This window comes from Sinocyclocheilus anshuiensis, unplaced genomic scaffold (assembly GCF_001515605.1).
Source record: "Sinocyclocheilus anshuiensis isolate Anshui unplaced genomic scaffold, SAMN03320099.WGS_v1.1 scaffold836, whole genome shotgun sequence".
NCBI classification, from domain to species: Eukaryota; Metazoa; Chordata; class Actinopteri; order Cypriniformes; family Cyprinidae; genus Sinocyclocheilus; species Sinocyclocheilus anshuiensis.
Genome location: NW_015551122.1, coordinates 805,734 through 831,676, shown reverse-complemented (window position 1 = coordinate 831,676; position 25,943 = coordinate 805,734). Strand labels below are relative to the sequence as shown.

Here is a 25,943-nt window from a genome sequence, read left to right as displayed (position 1 = left end):
AACATCTTCTCTTTCACCCACACCCCCAGTCAGGTTGGGAGAGGTGAGGGTACTGGTCTCTTCATTTCCCAAAGCTGGAAATACCTTCCATGCTCTTTTAACTTTAACAATACTTCATTTGAATTTCATGCCATTGCAGTCACACTCCCTGTAAAAATCCACATTGTAGTTATTTATCGCCCTCCAGGTCAGCTGGGAAACGTTCTAGAAGAACTGGATATGCTGCAGTCCTCATTCCTGGAGGATGGCAGCCCTCTAGTTCTTTTTGGTGACTTCAACATCCATGTTGAGAAGCCACATGCTACTGACTTCCACTCTTTCCTATCCTCTTTTGACCTTCGGCGGCTCAACACCACAGGAACCCATAAATCAGGTAACCAGCTCGACCTCATCTTTACACGCAGTTATACCACAGATAACATCTTGGTCAAAATTTGCATGGCTCGGATAATTTCATTATTACTTTATTCTATATCTACCTTCTTCCGCACCACCAACCCCTCCGCCAGTTTTGTTTAGAAGAAACGTAAGATCTCTTTCTCGACTTTCCTCTGTGGTATCATCCTCTCTTCCCACCCTCACACATTTCTCATCATTAGATATGAATTGTGCCACAGATACATTATTTCCCAACTTAACTAGCTGCCTATACAATATCTGTCCCATTTCCTCCAGACCAGCACATGCTACTCCCTTCAACCCCTGGTTAACCGATGCCCTTCGCAAGCACTGGACTAAACTCAGGGCAGAGGAGAGAAAATGGCGCAAATTAAAAGATTCAGCTGATCTCAGCAGGTATCAGTCACTGCTATCTTCATTTTCCACCAATGTTCATTGCTGCCAAATCTAACTTCTATAACAAGATCAACAACGCATCAGACACACGCAGACTCTTCAAAACATTCAATACTCTCCTTTGCCGCCACCCCTTTAACTGCTGACGATTTTGCAGAATGACTATTTCAGTCATGTATAATGGGCACTTCTTATGTTTATTGCCATCTTGTGATAAATCACTTGTTACCAAAGTTTCCCAAACTGGCATTTTTGAAGGAACTGCAGGGGGTTCGTTAGCTTAATGAAAAGCTAATAATAAAATAGATCATAAAAATGTAAAATTAAAATAAATATTTTTTTAAAATAATCAAAATAAAACACTAAAACATAAAAAATATGGAATATTATACCCTTTTACCTGCATGTCATGTGACCATGTGAATATATAATCATGTAATCAATAAAAAGTAACTGTAGTCTGATTACAAGTATTTTACAATGTAATGTAATTAATTACAAGTACTTAATTTTTGGAACCTGATTACGTAATCCAGATTACTTGTAATCGGTTACTACCCAGCACTGCTAGAGTGACCAAACGTTTTGACGAATTAATTCCCATACATTTTTCATTATTTTTTACAGTCTTTTTTTATTGATCGATAAAGAAATCGCAGATTTATAATCAGGCCATTTTGAAAATCTGAAATGGTTTTCAGTTACATCTGCTCTAAAGATCCCAGTGTATTTAAACCAGTGATAATTTGTCTGCTCATAGACAACTATACATGCAAACCCACATATGGACACCATTTTTATAGCCATAAAGTGACACAGCAATGACGCACCAACCTTGGTGAGATATCACAGCCCTGCTGCATGAAGGCCCCTAGAGAGAACCACAGGCTGTTAAAAATCCCAAAGTCATTAGGCGGGTCTGGAGGGGTCTGGGGGTCTTTGGCTTCATCAGTCTCATCCAGGTGCCACTCGTAGGGGCTGAAGCGGCTCACGAGGAACAGCACAACGCTGACGCCGATGTAGGCGAAAACGATACACATCCAGATCTCGTATGCCAGAGGGTCCAGGAAGGAGAACACACCCGGCTTGGACTTCTGAGGTTTCTTAATCATAATGGAGATGCCCAAACTCATGAAGGGCTTAGAAAAGTCAATGACTTCCTCTCGCACAAGCGTGATCGTTAATGGTGCGACGGCTATATCTGCTCTCTGGAAATAGGGACATGAACAAAATGTGTTAGTGCTGGACATGCACCAGTACAATAAACATGCAATGCAATACAATTACTTTTCCAGATCTTAGCAAAGTATTTATTTCTCACAAAGAAGATTTGGCAGATTTAGTTGCAAATTTACTTCAAGCTGTATATCACAAAGGGACTTAGTGGAATGTTCTGGTTTCAGTACAACTTAAGCTTTGCCAACAACATTGATGGCATGCTGTTGATTACAACAGACAATATGTTCAACTCATTTCTTTGTTTTGTTAAAGCAAGAACCACAATCACAGTAATGTACAAGGTAACTTTTTTTTAACATTGGATTTTTATTATTATTATTATTATTATTATTATTAATTTTATTTTTTACTTCAGAATGGTATGAATCCTGATTATTTTTGTGGGGCTTGCTATATGAACATATCAAAAATCATGGACATAATTTGAAAAGGATAGATGGTCTTCAAAAATAGTCACCCCTGTGATCTTTGTGTAGTAAATGAATGAAAAATTAGAAAAATACAACAATACAGCAGTTGTTTGGGTACAATGTACAAATCAATGAAGTAGTACTTCATAATGTTGAAAAATATATACCCAAATGCAATACCTAAAAAAAACCCCCAAAAACGTCATTCCTATTGGTGGAGTTTGCTCCGTGTATCTTTACACGTCTAACGCCAAGGTTTCTGTGCTTAAATGATTTTGGAAAAATTGAATATGTAATGGCACTAGTCTCGTACTGACTCACTGGCATACATTAAGGGTATACTTTTAAGAGCAGTTTTATTATTATTATTATTATTTTTTTTTACAAATGATTTAAATTAAATTCTATGTTATTTTCTGTAGTCTGTCCATGAAGCATTTTTGAACCTGGAACTTTCTATTAACATTTGGATGAATCAATCCGATCAATTTGTCACAGTATATTACATGTAGAGCTCAGAGGGGGTCATTTAGTGTTTTCTCAGGCCTTGGTGTGCAGAAAGAAGCCAGGAAAATGACATTCACAGAGACAGGACTTTCACTGCCTCAGAGAAGCACATGCGAGGCGTAACCGAAAAGGCTTTTTGACTGTATAGCGCAGAAGTGACAGCTGAGCGTTCACTTGACTAGATAGGAAGAGTCTTGCTAATTTCTGTGACCCCTATGCCACTGTATCAGGCGACAAACAGAGCGTAATCGGAACGAGCAGGAGACTTTGTTGGAAAATCTTTTTTGAATGCTTCCCTTCTCATGCTTCACATAGCGTTGCTGTGGGAGCTGCAGATATGAGGCACAGCCGCTTCCCACATCCCATAATCCTCAGAGGCACTCTAGCATGAGCGTATAATAAAACGACAGTAAAAGATTTTATCTCGCATGTGCCCTCAGCCAGGAGGACATTAGTTATGCAATCAGGAAGTATAAGGTCCCGGTAACTCTGCAGGTGAACACTGGTTATAAAAGCCTCTACAAATATTAATATCCTTTTATCTTGTGGTTGTAGTGAATGGAACTCTGGTGTACTGTCTCAAATCATATAATCATTTGCATATAAATAGCTAATTAAGAGTCTACCAGAAGTGATTTATCAGCGAGGAAGAAATACGCCTCAAAACTCTCAGCATCTACTGCACACTAGATAAATAATTGCATGTGATCTTTTTAACTCTAAAATTAGCTATGTATTGCACAAATGTGCACAGGTAAAATCCAATTGATATCAAAAATCTGTTGATAAAATGTGAAAAAATAAGTGAGATTGAATAACACATTTAGAAGAATCCCAGAGGAATCCACTTCATGTTTTTTATCTGTTTATGGCTAGTAATGGAAAACAAATCCATGAAAGCCGTAGCGTTTCTACATTATAAAAGCAGAGGAATTCACTGTCATTGTTTAAACAGAGCTGTCGTTACTGCCTGAAAACTTCAACACATGACAGGAGTGGATCATATGGCTATAATATGATTACATGATTATAGTATCAATCGGTGAAATTTTGAAAGTGTATCTTCCCAAGCTACAAACTACTCAGAATTTAAAGTCAAGCTGCAATTTTGAACACGACAAGCTATTAAGAAAAATCTACATTGGTGCTATTAAAGGGGGCATTTTTAAACAAAATATATCAATAACTATCAGATTATATAATTTATTTATTTATTTTCATGAGATAAATATTCGTCTGGAAGAATAACAGTAAGGATCTCGTATAGGGTGACAGTGTTAAACTTCTACACAAAATTAATAAAAAAAAAAAAGTGTTAAACAGCGAAGAACAGCATAAACCAAATAATACACTATAAACAAGAAAACTTACAATGCTGTAATGTCTTATTTTAAACACTTATTATTCTTAGCATTAATTACTACATATTGAAAGTCAGAAAGGCCATTCTGTGAGAACCTATATATCCGAAGGTTAAACATAGCTCAGAAACGTTTGTCCTTACTATCTGAGCTGAAAGTTCAATGGTTCAGTGATGGTGAGATTTTTTTCTTTTTATCTCCACATGCATTTCTTCCCCATTTTGAGAATAATTTGAGTATAATTTCCAATGTTAGCACATCAAAACCAGGCAATCTCTTTGGCTGATGGTAAAGAAATTGAACAGATGAGGTAGCCTAACCCTCATGCATTTTGTATATGGTCTTCCTTCTTGAATGTCAGCTCGGGGAATTGGAAGTGATTTCACTGGGTTTTCCTCCATTTATAGCAGGGGAGTGCTTTGACAAATGCAAAAATGGCAGGTTGCCTGGGCGTACTGTGAAAAGTGCCTTTGAGATCCAACAGCATAGAGATGAATCAAAGCAGTGCATGCTGGGAAGGAGCATGTTTAAAACACTGTCTCACCACCAGCACTGTCTGGCTGCGGTTATAGTTGAATGACACCCAGACATTTCCAGTCAATTTCCCCACACTCTTTCCCATGAACGAAAGACAAAGGCAATTCACTTCTTCCAACCCATTATTTGACAGCAATTTCTCTTTATATCATTTATGCAAGGTTCATGAATAAAAGAGACTACTGCAGAAGGAAAGGTTAGTGTTTCTCCGGAAGAGTTCCTAACAAATCCAATACTCACCCCATAGACTAGTTCACCCACCATCCCGTTCCAAGTCTTGGTTTCAGGGTCACGGGCGCCATATTTTCCATCCATGACTATGGACAGTTTGTACTTAATCCCAACATGTTTGGCAATCTCAGAAGCTAAATCGACACAGTAGCCTTCATACTTGTCATTGCCTTCCAGATGCATGTGTTTTTTCTTGTACATCACATACGGTGCTTCCTGTTAATCAAACACACGCTCATTTATTATAGTCTTCACTTACTGCTTTCATTGTCTGGTGTCACAGGCACCAGAGCCCACCGACAGCTTATCAGTCACAGGCATGCAGGCATGCTGGAATATCATAACTGTGCATTCATACCCACCCATTCTCTCACACACATAATCCACCAAACTGGAACACATACAAGACGAATGACTGAAGCAGCAGACAGGGGATTGTAGGACATTTATCCACACGTGGCCACAGTCAGACCGAACTGATAATTGCCCAGCCTCTTCTAAGGCCCTCTTTACACCTGGTATTAACATACATCTCAGGTAATCCATTCACAGGTTGCCAACTATGACAAATTGTTGTCTACACCTGAGGCACAGTCTGAGAGATAAAATAATATAAAATCGGGATCTTGTGCTCTTGGTCTTAGACCTCAAGAAATCACAATAATATTTGCATGTCTTACTCTGGGACTTGGATTATGGTCTCAAAAAGGATTTCAGGCAGACTTATTATAGGTGATAATCACTTCAATCTCTAGTTTCCACAGTATCTTTTAAGCTACCGAGAATTTGCAAGAAACTAATGCCTTTGAGTGGCTGCTTAGCTACTGTATAGAGAGGCACAGTGTTTTGAAATGAATGCTGCAATAAATTCACTTTTTTTTTTTTTAAGTGACAATTGACAGACTAGTTCTTGGGTGGCTGGTACTTGGTTTGGGCCACTGTCCACCAGAGCTCCATCCCTAATCAAAAATGCATCAGAAAAATCTAACCCAAGGGTGCTTTTCCTGGAGATCTACCTACCTGCAGAGTTCAGTTCCAGCCCTGCTCCAGCACACCTGTCATAATTATCAAGTGTTCCTGAATATCTTAATTAGCTGGTTCAGGTGTGTTTAATCAGGGTTGAAGCTAAGCTTTGCAGGAAGTTATGGTGCATTCAAGTCATGTCGGATAGATCGTATTTACGAGTTGAACGCACATGAATGCCACCACAAAGTTGTTATTACGAGTGGGAAACTCGAAATTTTCTTTAAGCTCCGAGTTTCTGAGTTGGGGGCATGTCAATGAGAAACATGGCAGAATCGATGGATGCAACGTCTGTAGTTGACGGTAAATTTTTGTTTAAATTGATAGTTTTGTAATATAACAATTAATAACAAGTTTTTATGCGATACAGATTAAAGTGGCTTCATAAATTACTTTTTAAAAATATTAAAAAGGCAAAACACACCTGATGCGAATTCTTTGCTCTTCATTTTCTATAAGCAGAGTTAACAGACCCTATTGTATTTTCTTGTAATTTATTAAAAGAAGGTACACCGCCATCTTGTGCCGACTAAACTGACTTGAACGCACCTGACGTCGTAATTACGACTTGTCAACTCGTAAGTACGAACGTCCCAGGAGGACTTGAACTCAGCAGTAGATCTCCAGGAACAGGAGTGGGAACCCTTGATCTAAAGTACTAGATGTATTCAGGATTGCTTGAAAATTACAATCAGGTGGCTTTGATTAGGGATGGAACTAAACTCTGCAGGACAGTGAGCCTCCAGGACTGGAGTTGCCCATGCCTGGTCTAGGATTATTGTTCTGAGTTTGGGTCTCATTATAGATCTGGGCTGTGGTATTAGTCTGAATCTAGGTTTTGAAGGGTATAGTCTTGACTCCACCAATATTAACATGCATCTCCAGTAACCACTTGAGTTTTATCACATACATTGCACATCATATACATCACATAGTATGTGTTGGGTGAGTGGACATCATACGCGTCCTTGTCCACCTCTGATTATGGAAAGAATATGTTCACAAAAAAACTGGACTCCGTTTACCTGCATTTAGGACTGTCCACTTGGGATCTAAACACTGGAGATGGATGATATCAGGTATAAACAGGGTCTAAGACCATAAAGCAACATTGGAGACAAATCAAAATAGGTTTGATTCTGGTTCTCTCTCTTTCACACGCATGCACGCACACGGCCGTGTTGAATTATCCCAGGGGTCTGAAATGCATTGGCAGTTGAGGGTGAGAGGTGAGGTAGGCAAGAACGTATGAAGTGAGAAGGAATCCGATTCATGAAGTAAATGGCAGTGACTGCAGAGGAATCATAGTGTTGATTCTGTTCAGACATATTCAAGCACGTTGCACCTATATGCGACAGAATCCTTCATCATTCCAACAGAAAGAACACTGAACATAGCCCTACTAAATAGACCAGCTTACAACAGCATGAATTTCAGGCTGGTTTATGCCAGGTATTGCTGGCTATGTGTCTATTGCGGTTTCGGTCTAGCTGGTGGACCAGCACAAGTCGACTAGCATGGTTGTTCCGGTGATACTGGCTGACTTGAGCCTTCTACACACTGCATGATTTTAGCAATCCTATAAGATCATTGCAAATCACACTGTGCGACATGGATCTGATAAACTTGGGTACGACATGAATCCAGACTGTACAATGATGAAGCCTAGTGACTCGTAGGCTATGACGCACGTTATTCTAGAACACTGGTCACCAACCTTTTTAGGCCCAAGATCCCTGACCTCGGCCTTTATGAAAGACAAGATCTACCTATTGAAGAATTGATAGAAAAAGACATCCCAGATTGTACTTCAAATTTGAGGTCTTTTACTTAGTATTTTAATTAGTGATGCGCCGATCATAGCTGATTCCGAATTCAGATTTTCTTTTCTTCTTTTTTTTTTTTTTTTACTAGCAAATTGGATTCTGATACTGATACTGATTTTTAAGCAAATTAATTTATTGGCTATTTGCTTTATAACAAACAAACTGGCTTTAAACGAAAATATCTAGCCATTTGACATTAGAGGCAACCACTGCATTTTAATCACGATGCCCGTGCACAGTTGTTTTTGATTTGATTTAGATTAATTTCAGGATTTAAAACAAAAACAGAATGGTCTGATTTTAGGTGTTATTTATTTATTTGCTACATAAAACATCTGCACGAAACAAAAACAGCAGGTCTGAATGAGACGCACTCTCTGACAGCAGGTGGCGCCTATGAACAGGGTTGCCAGGTTTTCGCAATAAAACTAGTCCAATCGCGTTTCGAGGGGGGTTAAATGTAATGCATTTGTGTACTTATTTTACTTTTTTTCGGGATCTACTGGGACAGTGATAAAGATCTACCAGTCGATCGTGATCGACGAGTTGGCGACCACTGCTCTAGAAGAATAAAACATCATCAGCATGCGCTAGTGGTAAACAAAAAGAGCATGATGAATCACGCTTTGGCAGTTGTAGTTTTTATATGTGCTGAAAAAAAATGTGTAAACGGCGAAAGAGGAAGGGATAAGAGCTTGAGGTAAGCAGTTTTATGTTTTAGTGCCATGTCGCGTTGATTTCATGTCACATTTCTATTGGCTGGTCAGTAAACGTGGGTCGTAGCAGCAAACACATTGTGCAATTAACATGATGAATTTCTGGCGCTGTCAGAAAATGATTGTAGGCTATCTTTGGGTGCAAGACCGTGACAACGGGTGTCTTTGAACCTCTCTCACTGTACGACATAGAAGCCACAATCACAGAAATCGCCACGATTGTTTCACGATGACAATCTTTCGTCTGGGACAGCTGAAAATTGTGCAGTGTGTCTCGAGCTTTACTGGTTTAGCTTAATAAAATAAACAGACTGGTGGGAACACCAGCAGCACACCAGCGTGCCATGCTGGGGACCAGCATCTAAAAACACAATATATGGTCTTTTCAGTAGGGAAACAAAACCAAAGCAAAACCAAAGCCATCGTTAGGATCCAAATTCAAAAGCACTTTGTCGGCAAACAGAATTGAACAAAGAAGACAAGCTAGTTTTATCCTCTCTTTCACCCCCCATTTCAAACATTGTGGAAGCGGCTTGCTTTTTTAAGCACATCATTATTACCAAACAATATGACTTCTCGCAGAAAGAACGCATCCCATTAGAGTCAGAGACAATTAGGGTGCCAGTGGGTTAGCAATGGATTGTTTGTTCTGTGCTGAATGTATCCTCTCACCTCATCCTTTGTGCAATTGTTTTCCTCCTGAATCCCTCTGATAGAATAACCGACAGCTGCTGGTTTAATTGCTCACATTCAAGTCATTTGAAAGACTGACCTTGGTTTTTGGTGAAACAAAACAATTACGAGTGATTGTTGTTTTGCACGGGATGATGTTGTGAGCATTGATTTGAATTCCTCAGAGATGTGTATTCGCCTTGCCAATTGGAGGCTGACGTTAAAGCTAATGCCATTAACGGCAGAAGATGAAGTGATACGTCAGCACCGAGCAGTCCTCCGGTCAATGTAAAGTGGATCTGTGCAAGGGCCTCATACCTGGCCTCACTCAAATACGCTTTAACTTTGCCAGAGGCAAACCATCGAACCCTTCTTTGTCGCGGTAAGAATTAGCTTGTTATAGCTCATGTGTCATTGACCATTTACTTGATGAGTGGAAACAAGTCTTACCTACATATGCATTGTATGTCTACTTGATGATGTCAATGTGAAACCATCATACCTAATGCCGTTATTGTGATGTCACTGCTACGACAGGCCACTGACATATGGAAAATCAAAATGCTTTGACACCCACACGGATACAGTTGAAACACTCATGCGTCGGTTTTCCTCACGTTCGACTGTTTCAACGTGTAATGAGTGGATGGAAAGCAACACAAAAGAAATGTACTTCTACCCGCCCAGGACAGAATGTATCAATCTAGGAGTCAACACCATGACCCTGATGGGCAGAATATGCGACACGTTTAAAACGTCATGGAGCGTGTACCATAATAGTAGTGACCACAATTGTTCGGTTTTCCACTGAGGAATCGTTGGTGTACTGCTGATCCATTATATTAACAAAGCGCTCAAACTCATTCCAGTACCCGATCTGCAAAGGGAAAACATTCACGTTAATATCCAACAGCAGACATTTTTACTGCATTGACACTACCAACACTCTCCCCCTCTCCCCCCAGCCCTTCTGTTCAGCTAAGGAGGCTGTTGTGGATGTGTACTCTCATAAGACTGTGTTCATTAAAAGAGTATTAGGTCTCCGTGCTGCTGCTGTTATTGCCTGGAGTTAAACAAAAAAGACAAATTCTTGGCTGACATTTGTTAAATGGGAAAAATGCTTATGGTGGAACTTTCAGGGATGCAGAAGCTGGAAGCTACTCTTGGATGTAATTCTGCTCAACAAAAATTAAACTTGATTAGGTTTTAATGATTTATGCATTCTGTGCTTCTCTTTGCTATATGCTTGAGTTGTTTAGCGGTTGAGTGGCATGTGTCAGAACCGTTAGCATAGCACTAGCCGCTAGGGCATCACTGAGGTGACATTGTAGAGGGGTCCGACACAGTCTTGTACATCACTTCTGACAGTCATTGTCAATTCGCTTCTCCTTACCGACACTTACCCATCTAACCTTAGGCTAAACTACTTTCATCCATGGCGATTGTTGCTGGAATACTGTGTTATAAAGGGCAGTTTCTATTAGCTCAAAAGAAAGATGATGAATACTGGTTATGTTGAGCTTAAAGATGAACACAGTTTGATGAGCACAGTTTTATTTTCTGTTATGATGCATTTCTTATTGAAGCTTGAAGTTAGGACATATTGAAGGGCTTGTCCAGCCACATCTATTTGCAATCAATTGAGGCAAGACTACGGTGGCTGAGAGAGCTAAATGTGCTGCAAATGAAAAACAACCAACAAATTTAGAAAACATCTTCACCAGTTTGACAACACATGTGCTCCAAATATGCACAACGCGACCAAACACAGAAATGCACTGCAAATACGCACAACACAACCAAATTCAGAAATGCGCTGCGAATAAGCTCAATACGACCAAATACAGAAACATGCTGCAAATACACACAGACCACAACGGAATGTTTAAGGTAACCGCAACAAGTGACGAACCTGGCTGGGACATGTCTATAAATGTGTGCTCAGAAAAGTGAGATTTTTTTTTTATATCCTGATCATATGATTCCTTAGCTTTTTAGATATCAGTAGCCTAAATAAGCTGACGAAATACACAATTACTGTAACTGTGAAACTTTATGTAAGCTGGCTAGCTAATGTGACTCTGGACCACAAAACCAGTCATAAGTCGCTGGGGTATATTTGTAGCAATAGCCAAAAATACATTGTATGGGTCAAAATTATTGATTTTTCTTTTATGCCAAAAATCATTAGGATATTAAGTAAAGAACATGTTCCATGATGATATTTTGTAAATTTCCTACTGTAAATATATTAAAACTTAATTTTTGATTAGTAATATGCATTGCTAAGAACTTAATTTGGACAACTTTAAAGGCAATTTTCTCAATATTTTGATTTTTTTGCACCCTCAGATTCCAGATTTTCAAATAGTTGTATCTCGGCCAAATATTGTCCTATCCTAACAAACCATACATCAATGGAAAGCTTATTTATTCAGATGTATAAATCTCAATTTTGAAAAACTGACCCTTATGGCTGGTTTTGTGGTCCAGGGTCACTAATTTTCACAACTTCCCCTATGAACATTAACCACAAATTAACCATGGCTTTGCTACACTAACCATAGTTTAACCACGGTATTTGTACAATTGTGGTTATACAAATGGTAATCAATATGTCAAAAAAAAAAAATATGCATATGTTTTCTTAAGTTGCAGCGCATTGAGCTCTCTCGGCCACCGCACAAGACACTATACAGGCAAAAAAAAAAAAAAACTCTTTTCATGCACTATTGTTTGTTCCTGCACTGAGCTTCAAATATCCACTTCAGTAACACTTACACACACACCAAACTTTACAGTTTTATTCCTATCTATATTCTGAAGGTTTTTACAGATGGTTTGCTCATGTATCATTTGCTTGATTTATATAACATTTTATTGCTTTGGTGAAAATCTATTTATTTTTCTGGCTGTTGACAGTATTTTCTGATTTATGGACTGATAAATAGAGGCATCCAAAATCCTCTCTTTAAAAATCTTTAACTCTTACACAGTATGTCAACAAAATGAAACTTGAACCATGTTAATTTTGAACAATGTTCAGATTTCTGTTCTGCAAATGTATGCATATTATTGCATGTTTAAGTAGAAAATACTTCATTTACATATTTAAACATAACATTTCAGATTTTTTTAATACAAAACTTAGTTTCTTAATGTACTTAAGTAACTGGGGAGGTATGGTGAAATCTGTTTTTACCCAATTCACCTGTGTTGTCTTGCCTTAGTTGTTGCTATTGCTAGTTTGTTATGTGCAAGATCATCAGAGTCATCAGTATTTTTTTCTCTATTTTCTCTAGTGAGCTATAACTATTTTAAATGTGTATATCTGACAAAGGGGCTGGTTTTGTGGTCCAGGGACACTAATTTTCACAACTTCCCCTATGAACATTAACCACAAATTAACCATGGCTTTGCTACACTAACCATAGTTTAACCACGGTATTTGTACAATTGTGGTTATACAAATGGTAATCAATATGTCAAAAAAAAAAAATATGCATATGTTTTCTTAAGTTGCAGCGCATTGAGCTCTCTCGGCCACCGCACAAGACACTATACAGGCAAAAAAAAAAAAAAACTCTTTTCATGCACTATTGTTTCCAAACAAAGTAGTTTCGCTTTCACAACGAAACACATGGCGGGCTAGAGTGAGCGGCGGCTGGCGGGCTTGAGAACGGCGCGGCCGGCGGGCTTGCGGCAACCAGATGTGATGACCCCGGGCTGAACTCCGCTTCGTCCACGGTGAAATCCGATCTTACAGATCTTCTTTATGCACCAAGAGCTTGTAGCACTTCAAAGATAAAGGAAAAATTGAAATCGCATCATATGACCCCTTTAAACCAGCATATACTGTACATATTGAAATGGACCCGTTTGAGTTCTCACACTGACTTGTACAAAGCGTACCCAACAAGATGGACAGATTTACTTATGACTTACTTTTCTTGGGCCACCTGTTTTCATTTCATAAACATCAATAGTGTAGTTTGATCTGCGACCAAAGCTGTCAAACTGGATATTGCCAGTCATCCCTTGCACCTGGACCTGCCAGAAACAATAACAACACAAAGAAACCAGCAAAATAACAATGGTGCTTTGAAACTTTTTAGGAATACATTAGGATGTGTTGGAGTAATGCAAATGAATCATACGGAGGCTAAATTAATTTCAAAGTACTCACTCTGACAATCTGAATTACACATTGAGAGATTTCAAATGGTTATTGTCATTTTCAGAAAAGCTAAAGCACTCAGAATCGTGCATGAGTAAAAGAAAAGATAGACATTTTACCATTTTGAGAGCTCGTTCAATGTCGATGCCTTGGCTCCAAGGGACCGCAGGGTTAGCCAGGCAATCACCTGCACTGCCTCGTCTGGACACATCTACTCGCTGGCGTCGCAGGTACCGGAACGCCTCCGCAATGACCAGTATAGCATCATGAGACAGCGCTGAAGTGTACTGTACACAACAACCGTTAAGCACCTCACATTAACAGTTATTTGTTAGACCAGTTTAAAATAAGCAAACACATTATCTGTAAGTAAACACTTTGAAGAGGGATAAAATAAGCTGCCCTCTTGCAGGTCTAAACGCATCTTGATGTACATAATGAAGGATAATTGTGTTGCATTACTGCATGTAATCATAGTTGGCAAATGCAACAAAAGACGACACACTTCAGGGACGTATCTTGTACATTGTTTCATGCTATGAAAAGAGTGTTAACCAGGTTTCTAATTACAGAGATATGTAAAATGTTTAGTTATGTGAGACTCTACAGAGTTTTGCTGCTATTGTTTTTCATGGGTGCAACCTGCAATTACATCTCATTTCAACCAAGAAAAGAGAACAAGCTGGCATTTGCTAATTTGCCGTGAGCTACACTGTTGTATTGTTTTGTATTTCAAAGCGACTGCAGCGAGGAATTTAGTGACTAAAATAAACGTAATATAACAAAGGTAACATCAAAGGAGACATTGTGCCTTTACATTCACGATTCAAAATGCTTTCTGATGCCTTCATTAAAATACTGTCCTGGAAAAGACTTGGAAAATGTGTGTGGCTGCAAGTGCAAATTTCCACAGTGAGATATTAATAAAACTCGTAAAGAAAACATTGTGTTTGTAAAAATAAATCAATAAAAATAAAAGGAGCCTACTGTGTGAAATGTACTTAATTTTCATAAAAATAATGTCACAATGCAAAATATGTACTGGGTGCCTAAAACCTTAATTAAAAAAAAAAGAAAAAAAAAAAAAGAAGCAAAATATAATACATTTTTTCCCTTGATTTTTTGGGTGACTTGGACATTCTTATAACATTCAGGTGTTTTTAAACCTGCTCGTCAGTTCAATGAGAGCATGGCCATTTTTTACCCACCCATCCACAATAAAACCTTAATTAAAACAGCTTTTAAAATCTATTCATCTCATGACCATTATTTAATTAGATGTAAATTGAGCCCCAGTTTTAATAGCACCTTGGAATGATTGTCAATATATTGACTGTTGCAAGGAAGGAAAATAAAGAAATCAGGCAAAGAAAGAAAAAGTCAAAGATCAGAAGAAGAAGAGACAACAATAATGATTGTTGTTGTTGTTTTTAAGTAGTAGTTCAGACCTTCAGAGGTGTGTTTTTAGCTTCAGGAAACTCTCTTTCATCTAGACGGTCCCATCTCTGGAGAAACTGTTGTACAACTGAGTTTTCAGGATTGATTATCTGGAAGCCACTAATGTTTGCTCCGCCAAGAAAGACCTTGTCCAGGCTGATGTTGGTGAAGCCCTGTGGAAAGAGATGATGGAAAAGAAGCAAGTTTAGGATCCATGAGATGATGGCAATATAACATCTTATGAAAATGGATCTCAGTGTTTCTGGTTCAAACCCCAAAAGGGGACATCACTGGGGCTCCTTATATTGTGGAACATTGAGTTTAAATGCATATATATATATTATATATTATATAAGGTTGTCAAATTGGTAGAACCATAAGAAAACCAATATTTATGATTCAAATACATCACTTTAAGGAAAAAAATACACTCATGTATATCGAAAGTGTGTAGAAAAATACATTTCTTTTTACTTTTTACTTTTTACTGATTACACTTGCATTTTTAGAGTTATTAAGTTTAGTTGAAAATCAAGTAAAAATGACAGTAAAACAAACAAATACATATATTACACTCCTTTGGTGCATGTTTTGTAGTGGAACGCTCTTATTTGTCATTGAATTTGCATTATTTCTGAAATCTCTCTTCTTTAGTTAGAGTACGGAGGTGCTGAAACTCACCAGATTGGCAATAACATAATGGTAGCCGCGACTGTTCTTTCCGAGTGCCACAACCTACAGGAAAGAGAATCAATAACAGTTTACAATCCATGTAAGAAGAGTGCAGGGGCCTTATTTCGTCCCTCAGGTGAGCTCCTCTCTCCATTTACACTGTCTTAAGTGACAAAGGCGCTCAACATTGATGGATGTTTCCTCATGCAGCAGCTGACAGTCTTTGATGTGGCTTGCTACTGTATGCTGGCCAACGGGAATACACATGGACAAAACCCTACATTTCTCTGACTTCTTATGCATGAACAAAGGGTGTCACTGCTGGGTCGGGTGGCGCCGATGACTGACCCGATCTGACCCTGCAACCTTCCCCTCAGACCTCTTTCATTAGTGGCCATTAGTGAAGTGTACAAACAATAGTCACTTCAAGGTCATAATTTTGCCATTTATGATCCTGGGTAATGTGTCCTCATGATTCATTTTTAAACCCATGGCAAGATATGTCACATGGGATTTTGAAAGTTGTTAGTTGTGACCACATGTGCACATAAAAGACAGTAAATACATTTTTAAAGTGCTACTAACTTCTAACTGGAACTCATTCTATGTCAATTGGTCAATTTTGGAAAAAAAAAGTTTACACTTTATTTTGATGGTCCCCTTTAGACACTCTGTTGACTGTAAGTAACTTTGCAACTACACGTCAATGAACTATCATTAGAGTATTAGTAGTGTATTAGTAGACTGTTGAGTTAGGGTAAGTTGACATGTATTAGCAAAGTTCCTTTTCAGTCAGTCACGTTCGATATTACGTCCACACTGACGTTATGGGGTCTCGCTTGGGAGCCCAATCACTTCTGAGTACTATTTAAAAAGGCTAATGTGAACTGGCGAGTGGAATTTGCATGCCAAGCCACTCCCCCTACATACTGGTGGTACATAAGCTGGTGGCATGCATCCACTCATTCAGATTTTGCTTCAGAGCTGAACGCTTCAACAAAGTTACAATTACATCTCGAAAGAAGACCTTGAAAGGATAAACCCTTCAAGACATCGCCTCATCCCCTCTTGGGATCTCTCTGTGGTCCTTGCTGGACTACAGAAGGCTCCCTTTGAGCTCCTTGAGTCAGCCGAGCTTAAGATCCTGTTCCTTAAGACAGCGCTCCTGACTGCGCTCACTTCCATCAAGGGGGTGGGGGACCTGCAAGCATTTTCGGTCGACAGAACGTGCCTTGAGTTTGGGCCAGCTGATTCTCATATAATACTGAGACCCTGAACTGGATACGTGACCAAAGTTCCCACCACCCCTTTTCAGGATCAGGTGGTGAACTTGTAAGCACTGCCATTGGAGGAGGCAGATCCAGCCCTTGAATTGCTGTGCCCCGTTCGTGCCTTGCATATCTATGTGAGATGCACAAGGAGCTTTAGAAGCTCCGATCATCTCTTTGTCTGGTTTGGAGGTCAGCAGAAGGGAAAGACTGTCTCCAAACAGAGGTTGGCCCACTGGCTAGTGGACGCCATCACTTTGGAATACCATACTCAAGGCGAGCTGTGTCCCTTGAGAGTGAGGGCTCACTCCACTCTGAGTATGGCCTCCTCTTGTGCATTGGCACACAGCTCCTCTGTAGCAGACATTTGTAGAGCTGTGGCCTGGGTGACAACTAATACCTTAGCAAGATTTGATAATCTCCAGGTGGAACCAGTTTCTTTCCTTGAGTTGGGTATGAGTAGGTAATGGGTGGGAAGAATGGCTCGGTGTCATGCCTGCAGCACCATTACGGGTGCTAATTATTCTGTCAGTAAGTTCCCCAGTTGACCAACCCTGTTATGGCGCTTTTCCACTGCGTGGTATGACTCGGCTCGGCACGGCTCAGTATGGCACGGCACGGCTCGGTTTGCGTTTCCGCTGCAGTTTAGTATCGCTTTAGAGTGGGCGGGATTATTCACATGTCGTTATAGTTGCGCCGCCTCTACTGCCGCGACTCCTGAAAAACTTTTTCATTCCGCGTTGCCCCATCAAGCACGCTGGATCCGCTTCTCTGCTATCAGCGAGAGGAACGTCTGTACTTCCTCAACAGACAACGAAACAGCCACTTTTTGGTTGTTAAAAAAGGCGCGCTCGTTCAAAACAGTTGCATTCGATCCTTCGCTGGCTGTGCTGATTTAAATCTAGCGGTTCTGATGTGTTTGTGTCACACGTTGTACCCAGTGGAAAACCCCCCAAAAGTGAACCGTACCGTGCCGTACCATGCAGTGGAAAAGCGCCATTAGAGTCCTCTAGCACCCCTCGGCGTCAAGCTTGGTGGAGGAGTCTTTCACTAGGCTCAGTACTTGTGTTGTATGCCCTTTGGTCAGCCTTGTGCTGGGCTAGGTGTCCATACTGAGATTCCCTTCGGGTAATCCTGTATGTGTTTTTCCACAGTATGGTTCCCCTTTTTTTAATGAACCTGTGTCTTTCCCTGGAGTTCCTCTGTCTGTCCCTGCATTGCTAGCTGTTCCTCCTCTGGTAAGATGTACTTCCGCAGTGGACTCCATATGTTATACTGTTCCTTGGTCAGTCCATATGGGTATCTCCACATGTTACTTCCCTTTGGGTAGGATGTGGCTCCACTTCCCCGACGTAGTTGGCTGCTGTAAATTTATAGACCAAGAAGGAACAATTTCTCAAAATTCACATTCTGGGTTATTTGCTGCTGGGGGCATTGGGATGGTTACGCCTTGCAACTAGATTTGTCTTGGCACACTCACTTGCCAGCACCTGCATCGCTATCCTCATAACACAGTTCCTGGTTGTGGCACTTTCCACAGGGAACCCATAACGTCTCTGTCAACGTAACGTTGAACGTGACTGACTGCAAGGGAACGTCTCAGTTATGTATGTAGCCCTCGTTCCCTGAAGGATGGAACGGAGACGTTACGTCCCTCGTGTCACAACCTTGAACTGCCGCTGACAGGCTGGGACTCGTTCTCAGCTCCTTAGCACAAATCTGAATGAGTGGATGCATGCATCTTATATACCCATATGTAGGGGGATTGACTTGACATGCAAATTCCACTCACCAATTATTAAGCAGACAGTCTACTAATACTCTAATGACTGCTACTTGACATGGAGTTGCAAAGTTACTTATACTGTGGATGTCTGAAGGGGACCCTGAAAATAAAGTGTTACCAAAAAACCCTTTATACAAATGTTTCTTGTTTGTTCCACTCATTCATTCTGTATTAGTGAGCTGTGCCCATAGTTGCACAAATTAAAATAATAATAATAATAATAATAATGCCACATTTTCCCCCCATGCATTAAAAATGTAGCTTGAGGGAGAAATGACTGCTTGTGCATGCTGGTCAATTTTGACAGCAGCAAAAATGCTAATTCAAATCATGGTATGAAATAGATATAATATCACAGAGTTCCTGAACTGAAGATCATGAAGTAACTAGGCACTGTCAAACCCAAAAGACAACAAAAAGCACCATAAATATAGTTTATATGACCATATTGTAAGTGTTCTGAAAATGCATGACAGCTTTATTTTAATTTTATTTTTTTTAAGGAAAAACTAAATTTCAGTCGTTAAAAAATCTACATGTAGCTGTCAAACAAAATACGTGAGAACCAATGCCATTTGTATGGTGGCCGAGAGAGCTCAACACGCTGTAACTTCAGAAAACACATGCAAATAGAAAAAGCACCAGCAAATGAAGAAAACATCTTCATCAGTTTGAGAGCACATGTGCTGCAAATACTCGCAACACAATCAGATACAAAAACACGCTGCAAATGCTCACAACACAAACAAATAAAGAAACGCGCTGCAAATACTCACAACACAAACAAAGAAATGCACCGCAAATGCTCACAACACAACCAAATAAAGAAACGCGCTGCAAAAACAGAAACGCGCCGCAAATGCTCACAACACAACCAAATAAAGAAAAAGAAGAAGAAGAAGCAGCAAAGGAATCGTATGATCAGATTATGTTAGAATAAACACAAATCTAACCTTTCAGAGCAAACATTGATAAATATGTCCCAGCCATGTTCGTCACTTTGCAGTTCCCATAAACATTTCCGATGTGGTCTGTGCCTATTTGCAGCGCGTTTCTTTATTTGTTTGTGTTGTGAGTATTTGCAGCGCATTTCTGTTTTTGCAGCACGTTTCTTTATTTGGTTGTGTTGTGAGCATTTGCAGCGCGTGTCTTGTCAAATTGATGAAGATGTTATGAAGTGCTTAATTTGCAAGTAGTGTTTTTTCTATTTGCATGTGCTTTTTCATTTGCAGCGCGTTGAGCTCTCTCGGCCACTGTACATTTGGCTGCACTGATGTCAAACCTAGCATGACACAAAGATTTATTTAACACAATTTAGGGTAACGCTTTATTTTGAAAGTCCAATTTAGAAATTCTACTAGCTATAAGTAACTTTGCAACTACATGTCAACTAAAGCAGTCATTAGAGTAATGCTTAATATCTGCTCACACTTTATTTTGATGCTCCCCAACAGCCATTCTACTGACTATAAGCAACTTTGCAAGTATGTCAACTTATTCTACTAAGCCTAACCATAACCGTGTACCAGAGCTGATCCTCCCTATACGCAAGATACCAAGCTGCGTAGGGCCCCTGAAACACCAGGGGGCCCCCTTGCTCTCAACCTCCCTATATACGCAAAATACGCAAGCTGCGTAGGGCCCCCCGAAACACCAGGGGGCCCCGTTGCTCTCAAAGATGATTTAATTTTAGTTTCGTTTTTGAATTTGGCCAGCGGTTATGAAAACATGAATGATCATTTATTTTAATGTGGTGCGCTGTTGCCCTTTCTACGTAAAAATCAGTCAAATCATGTGTGTCTAATGTGAATGTCGTACAGTCTTGCTCGAGACTAAAGTGTACCGAGCCGCGGAAGAGACACACTGTTTCTCAAGTGCTTTCTGTGAGCGCGATTCAAGACGGAGTAAAACACGGACAAATTTGTTTAATTCATTCGTTCATAAGCATAACCAGTTTTGCGTAGGGCCCCCAGAAGTCTAGGATCGGCACTGCCATCTACTAATACTCTAAAGAGAGTTAATTGCAAATGAACTACAGTTAGTTACACTTACAAGTTACAGTTACAACTGCTGTACAGGTAGTTGCAAAGTTATAGCAAGCAGAATGTCTAAAGTGGACTATTGAAATAAAGTGTTGCCCAGTTTGGGAGAAATGGATTACAGCACACTCATTTGGATTTCATGTGGTACTTTTAAGGACCCTTTTTTGTCCTTTCCACTAAATAAATTCTGATGTGAATATTCTACAGTATATCATCTGTGTCCTTTGTTATTCCACAGAAGAGATAACCTCCTATAAATCTAGAACAACATAATGGTGAGTTATGACAGAATTTCCATTTTTGGGTGAACCTTTAATGCTTCCCCAAAACATCAAAGGCTGTGATATAATGATTCAGCCGTAGCTTTTCTGATGCTCCTTTGCCATAATGCCCTTGACTTTTGGCTCCACTGAAGGCTTTTGGAGCCAGTGAGGTTATCAGTCCTGTCCCACAAACAATTACTGCTGCAGGCTCCTAACACCTGAGCGAGAGCTGGCGGAAGAACAGAGATCACGATTGAACTTCACAGCCTGCGGGCCAGCAGGACCACTCTACATCCTTGATGTGGACACAGCCAGGGCCTAATGACGCGATTCCATTCAAAAGCTCCAGACCGAGACCTGACGCGCACACGGCACAGAACACTAGCGCTAACAGAAGACATGACAGAATTTACATTTGGAGTGAACCAGTCCTTTATCTTGAAATAACCAGGAAAATTCAGTCATCTTTGATGCTGAGTGATATTAAAGGACACCTATTATTATTATTATTTTATTTATTTATTTATTTTTAATTTGACCTTTCACTTAATGTGTAATATACAGTAGCTGCATGTGCATGTAAACAATTTACAAAACACAAAGTGTACTCATTCAATCCCATAATGAGTGTACAACCAATGTACATGGCTAGAGACTACCCATAATGCACTATAAGGGTCGTGCAGAATGATTTCCTGCATCTCGCCAGAAGATGGCACCTGCAGCAGAATCATCCATCCATTTTCCAAACCACTGGTCCAATGTGGGTACAGCTTAATATCATACAGGTATACATTTAGTTTTAATTGATCATTAAATAGTTTAATTCAGGTTTATACCTGCTAGTTTTCATGATAGAGTTCAAGATAAATCTTTTCACTGCTATCGGAACAGCCAGTTTGCCAAGATTCAAATGGTTATTAAACGGCAAGCACAAACTATGCAAAAGCGGCAGCCCTTCCAGCGCATTCAGTGTCCAAATTTACTAACTCATTTATTATTCAGTCATTCAATTGGGCTATATTAGTGGATTAATATAGGGAATAGTGAATGAGGGTATATTGGGCAATTTCTAACACAGCACTGGATTTAAAGAGTCAGGAGCTAAACAGAGTGTTTCAGGCAGTGGATAAAAGAGGTGCTACTGCAATGTATAGAATAACAAAAATATGTTGTTTTTTTAATTGAAATCATGTACATTAAAAAATAATGGTGTAGAAACCATTTTCACTCATAAATTGCTAGTAAATTGCAATAATTACAAAGAAATGGCAAGTAACACATTGAATTTAACCCCTTTAATCCCATCGGTCACAATCGTATTCATGAAGAAGGTTTTCATTTATAAAGCTCTAAAAACGTTACTGACTGGTGTTTTAGTGCATTTCCTGCAAATATTTGGAAAAAAAATAAAGGGTCTCAATTAAAGATGGTTACTATGGTTACTAAGGCTATCTTTAAGGTGTCAAGTATTAAAGGGGTCATATGATGCGATTTCAATTTTTCCTTTCTCTTATGCAACGCGTAAAAAGACAGTGCAAGTCATTATAATCCATAATTATGTCCCCACTGGATGCAACGAATGCCTCGTTTATAATGGGTTTTCATGTTTTTGAATCATCGCTCCGGCCGGACAGGGCATCATCACAATATGGTAGGGGCGCAACATTTCCGTCACACGCTTTATTCGAGGTATTTGGCCAATCACAACGCACTGGATAGCTGGCCAATCACAGCACACCTCGCTTTTTCAGACCGATGAGCTTTGTAAAAATCTACGCGTTTCAGAAAGGCGGGGCATAGAGGAGAAACATTAATGTACAGTATGTGGAAAAGAATGTGTTTTTTGAACCTTAAACCGCATAAACATTTCATTACACCAAATACACAAAATAATGTTCTTTTTAGCAACATCATATGACCGCTTTAATATATGAAATTACAATTATTTATTTTTGTTGAGTGTGGTCATAGAATGAGTAAACACGTTGATGGCAACAATAGTGACTGCTGGGATAATACAGTACATTTAGGTATAGATATACATCCAGTTGCAGTTGTTAGTGAAGGTGGCACTAAAATGTCGCAATGACAAAGTTACATTGAATATTGCACTAATTTAAAAGTTCAAATGTTACAAATAAGTTACAATATTGATGTTTTAATACTGGTTGCACTAATATAACATTGTTATGATATATGTTGCAATAAATTAACAATTTTGAAATATGTGATTTTTAAAAATCTTTTATCTCAGTATTCCTGTCAGTGATGTATAGTTTTTTTTTTTAATGTATATTAGTAACCCTAGAACGTGATGAAACAGAGTTTAAAACTGGGCTGAGATATGTAAGAATTTTGATGACAGCAGAAATATTTTAATTCAGTATACACATTATCCCACCGGTCAAAATTGTGACCAAACATAAAACACACATTTTCAAATAATTTTCCATTAAAATAAAAAATAAAAAAGTAATTACTGATTATTTCAAATGACACATAATTTGGATATGTTCATGTTCAATAATTTGAGATTAAATGGTTTAATGTTCAATTTTGAAGTAGAAGAACTGAAATAGTATTTTCTTGTAAAACATACTCCAATAATCTTTGTTTTATTTTACACTTCGAAATATGGAAATGTATTCTAGCAGACCCCAAAAATTAAATCACGAACTTGCAATTGAACATAATATGGGCACTTTAAATGCTAAACAACTATACTATTTCACAGCAACAGATTACTGAAATCCTGTCGTGTAACATAGATGGCTGAAGGTGGGCTGATTTCTGAGAGGCATTATGGGGCTGGATTACAAGTGTGCTCTGAGTTTTTGTGAAGTAAATACCTGAAGATTCCTATGCTCACGTTGTAATTTTCCTCCCCCCACTGGCACATTGATCTCACCTCTAGCACTATCACCTTTGTGTTGGCCAGCCAGAAAGAGATTTGGTGTCCTCGAGGGAAGTTTTGACCCCGTCGTGATGGGCAAAGACAGACCGGAGTGACTCTGTGCTCGCCCACAGACAGAGCCTATTCACACAAGTCTGACAGAGAGAGCCCAACCCCAAATGAAAGCAATCGCAAAGCATTCAGTCCAGAGGTTCAATAAAACCAGACGTCAGACCGCTGGGTCATTACAGCTCAGGCGTGATCTTTAGCTAAAACACGCAGAGCTGGAATTACGACTCAAGCGCAATAACTGCAAAAACAGTTTGATTGTTTTAGGAAAATGATGTTAAATGGCATAGCAGGGACTACTCTTCCCTGCAGTGAGCAGTTAGGGTTTCATTTCTTGGGGGCTGATAAAGAAAATGGTATTGGATAGTACCATAGAAGAAAACAAATAATAATAATAATTAATAATAATAATAATAAACTAGATTTACATTTCCTAGAGGAAATATCAGTACTTGCAAGGCAGCAGAGTGTTGTTCAGATTTTAGGTAATATGATACAAATATAGCGTTAGAGAGAGAAATGGACAGAGGCTGATAGTAACATGTTAAATTAATGGCTATATGTAAGAAAGAAAATATCAGTCACAATAATTCATTATGTAAATCCATTTAAAATAGAAGACCAATCGCAATCTTCTATGCAAATATTGCAAATATCATCAGTGTTTATTAGAATTTGAATGCTAAACATTCTTTGCATTTTGTAAATTATGGAGCTATTTTATAGGAGACATATAGTTAATCCACTTAGAATTTAGTAACATTATTTTGCAGTAATTTAGCTTACCAAAAATAGTGGTGAAATCTAATTTAGTGCAATGACCATTTTCCAAAATTTCTCATCTCATCATTCAGAACAACAGATGACACATCTAAGACTAAAAAACTAAGTTTGAATTGAACTCTCTATGTTATGCAGTTGAAGCAGAATGAATTACAGAACATTATGGAGAAGAAAAAAAAGTATGAGAAAGTTCACTGCAGTGTTGCACTGTAACTAAACAAATAACAATGCATAAGAAAAAATGACGTGTAAAAAGCATTCAAAAAATATTAATCCGAATGCAAAAACAGAGGTGGGTCTAAACCATCATGTGCAGGACTTGTCTTATCTCACTCACAGCATGAGTGCAGCTCGGGTAACAAAAAAGCTGCAGCATCATCAATTCCTCCAACACTTACCTCATGGCATGACCAATCAATAAGCGTTCTTCAAAACTCATTGAGGGCTGAGGCTGGGGGAGGACAAATGGCCCCAAACGCTTTCCAAAAGCTCTCTAGAACACTCAGTTATCTTCATTTTCGCTCCCTTAGGCTAGCTTTTATGTTGGCAGGATAGAAGCCGGAGTAATCCAAGGGGGATACATTCTAATTAACTGGCAGGAGCATCTGTACCTCTCCTGTCCTCTCAGCTGCTTTGAATTTAAACCTCTATGAGCTGAGCAGGTCTGGCTCTTTTCCAAAAGACAAACTGAATACACTAGCTTATGCAAATGGATTTGAATCCAGGTTATTATTTCTCTGAAACATTAGACACCTCTAATATTGGTTTCTACTCAAATCACCATTGCTACATCGGGCTGATACAATGAAAAGCATAATCCAACGTACATTTACATCCCAGTGGAAACCAATGACTGCATTAGAGTCTGAAACTCTTCCAAAAACATTACCTAACCATAGACTGTATAAAAACATGGACGTAGTGTCCGTGACGTCACCCATAGGTTTCTGAAGAGCGTTTTTGAAGCTCAAAGTTGGCGGAGCTGGCCATCGCCATATTGGGAGCGCGTCACCGCTCGTCACTCCCGGATAATCGAAAATGGCCAAAGAGGCGGGAGCTGGTTGCTGAAACCACGCCCACCTAGCTCGACGGTGGTGACAGCAGCAGCAATCCACCTGTCACTCAAGTGGCCACGCCCTTAATTATGCAGAACTTTAAGGCTTAATATAATTTAAACGGATGAGTTATAAATAATTCACCCCCCTCACAGTTGTCATGAAGGGCAAAATTAGC

The 25,943-nt window shown here is 39.2% G+C and overlaps 1 protein-coding gene across 4 annotated transcripts in view; it reads right to left on the bottom strand.

Moving 5' to 3' along the window:
• Positions 1–25,943, bottom strand: part of LOC107663111 (glutamate receptor 3) — a 150,663-nt gene that overhangs the window by 42,197 nt on the left and 82,523 nt on the right. For all 4 annotated transcript variants that reach the window (XM_016453269.1, XM_016453267.1, XM_016453268.1 and 1 more), the window contains exons 5-11: positions 15,613–15,666; positions 14,943–15,104; positions 13,614–13,781; positions 13,263–13,367; positions 10,090–10,194; positions 5,090–5,296; positions 1,630–2,003 (exon numbers count right to left, since the gene is read on the bottom strand). In XM_016453269.1, coding sequence (XP_016308755.1) covers positions 1,630–2,003; positions 5,090–5,296; positions 10,090–10,194; positions 13,263–13,367; positions 13,614–13,781; positions 14,943–15,104; positions 15,613–15,666 — 1,175 coding nt within the window. The remainder of the gene's footprint in view (positions 1–1,629; positions 2,004–5,089; positions 5,297–10,089; positions 10,195–13,262; positions 13,368–13,613; positions 13,782–14,942; positions 15,105–15,612; positions 15,667–25,943) is intronic.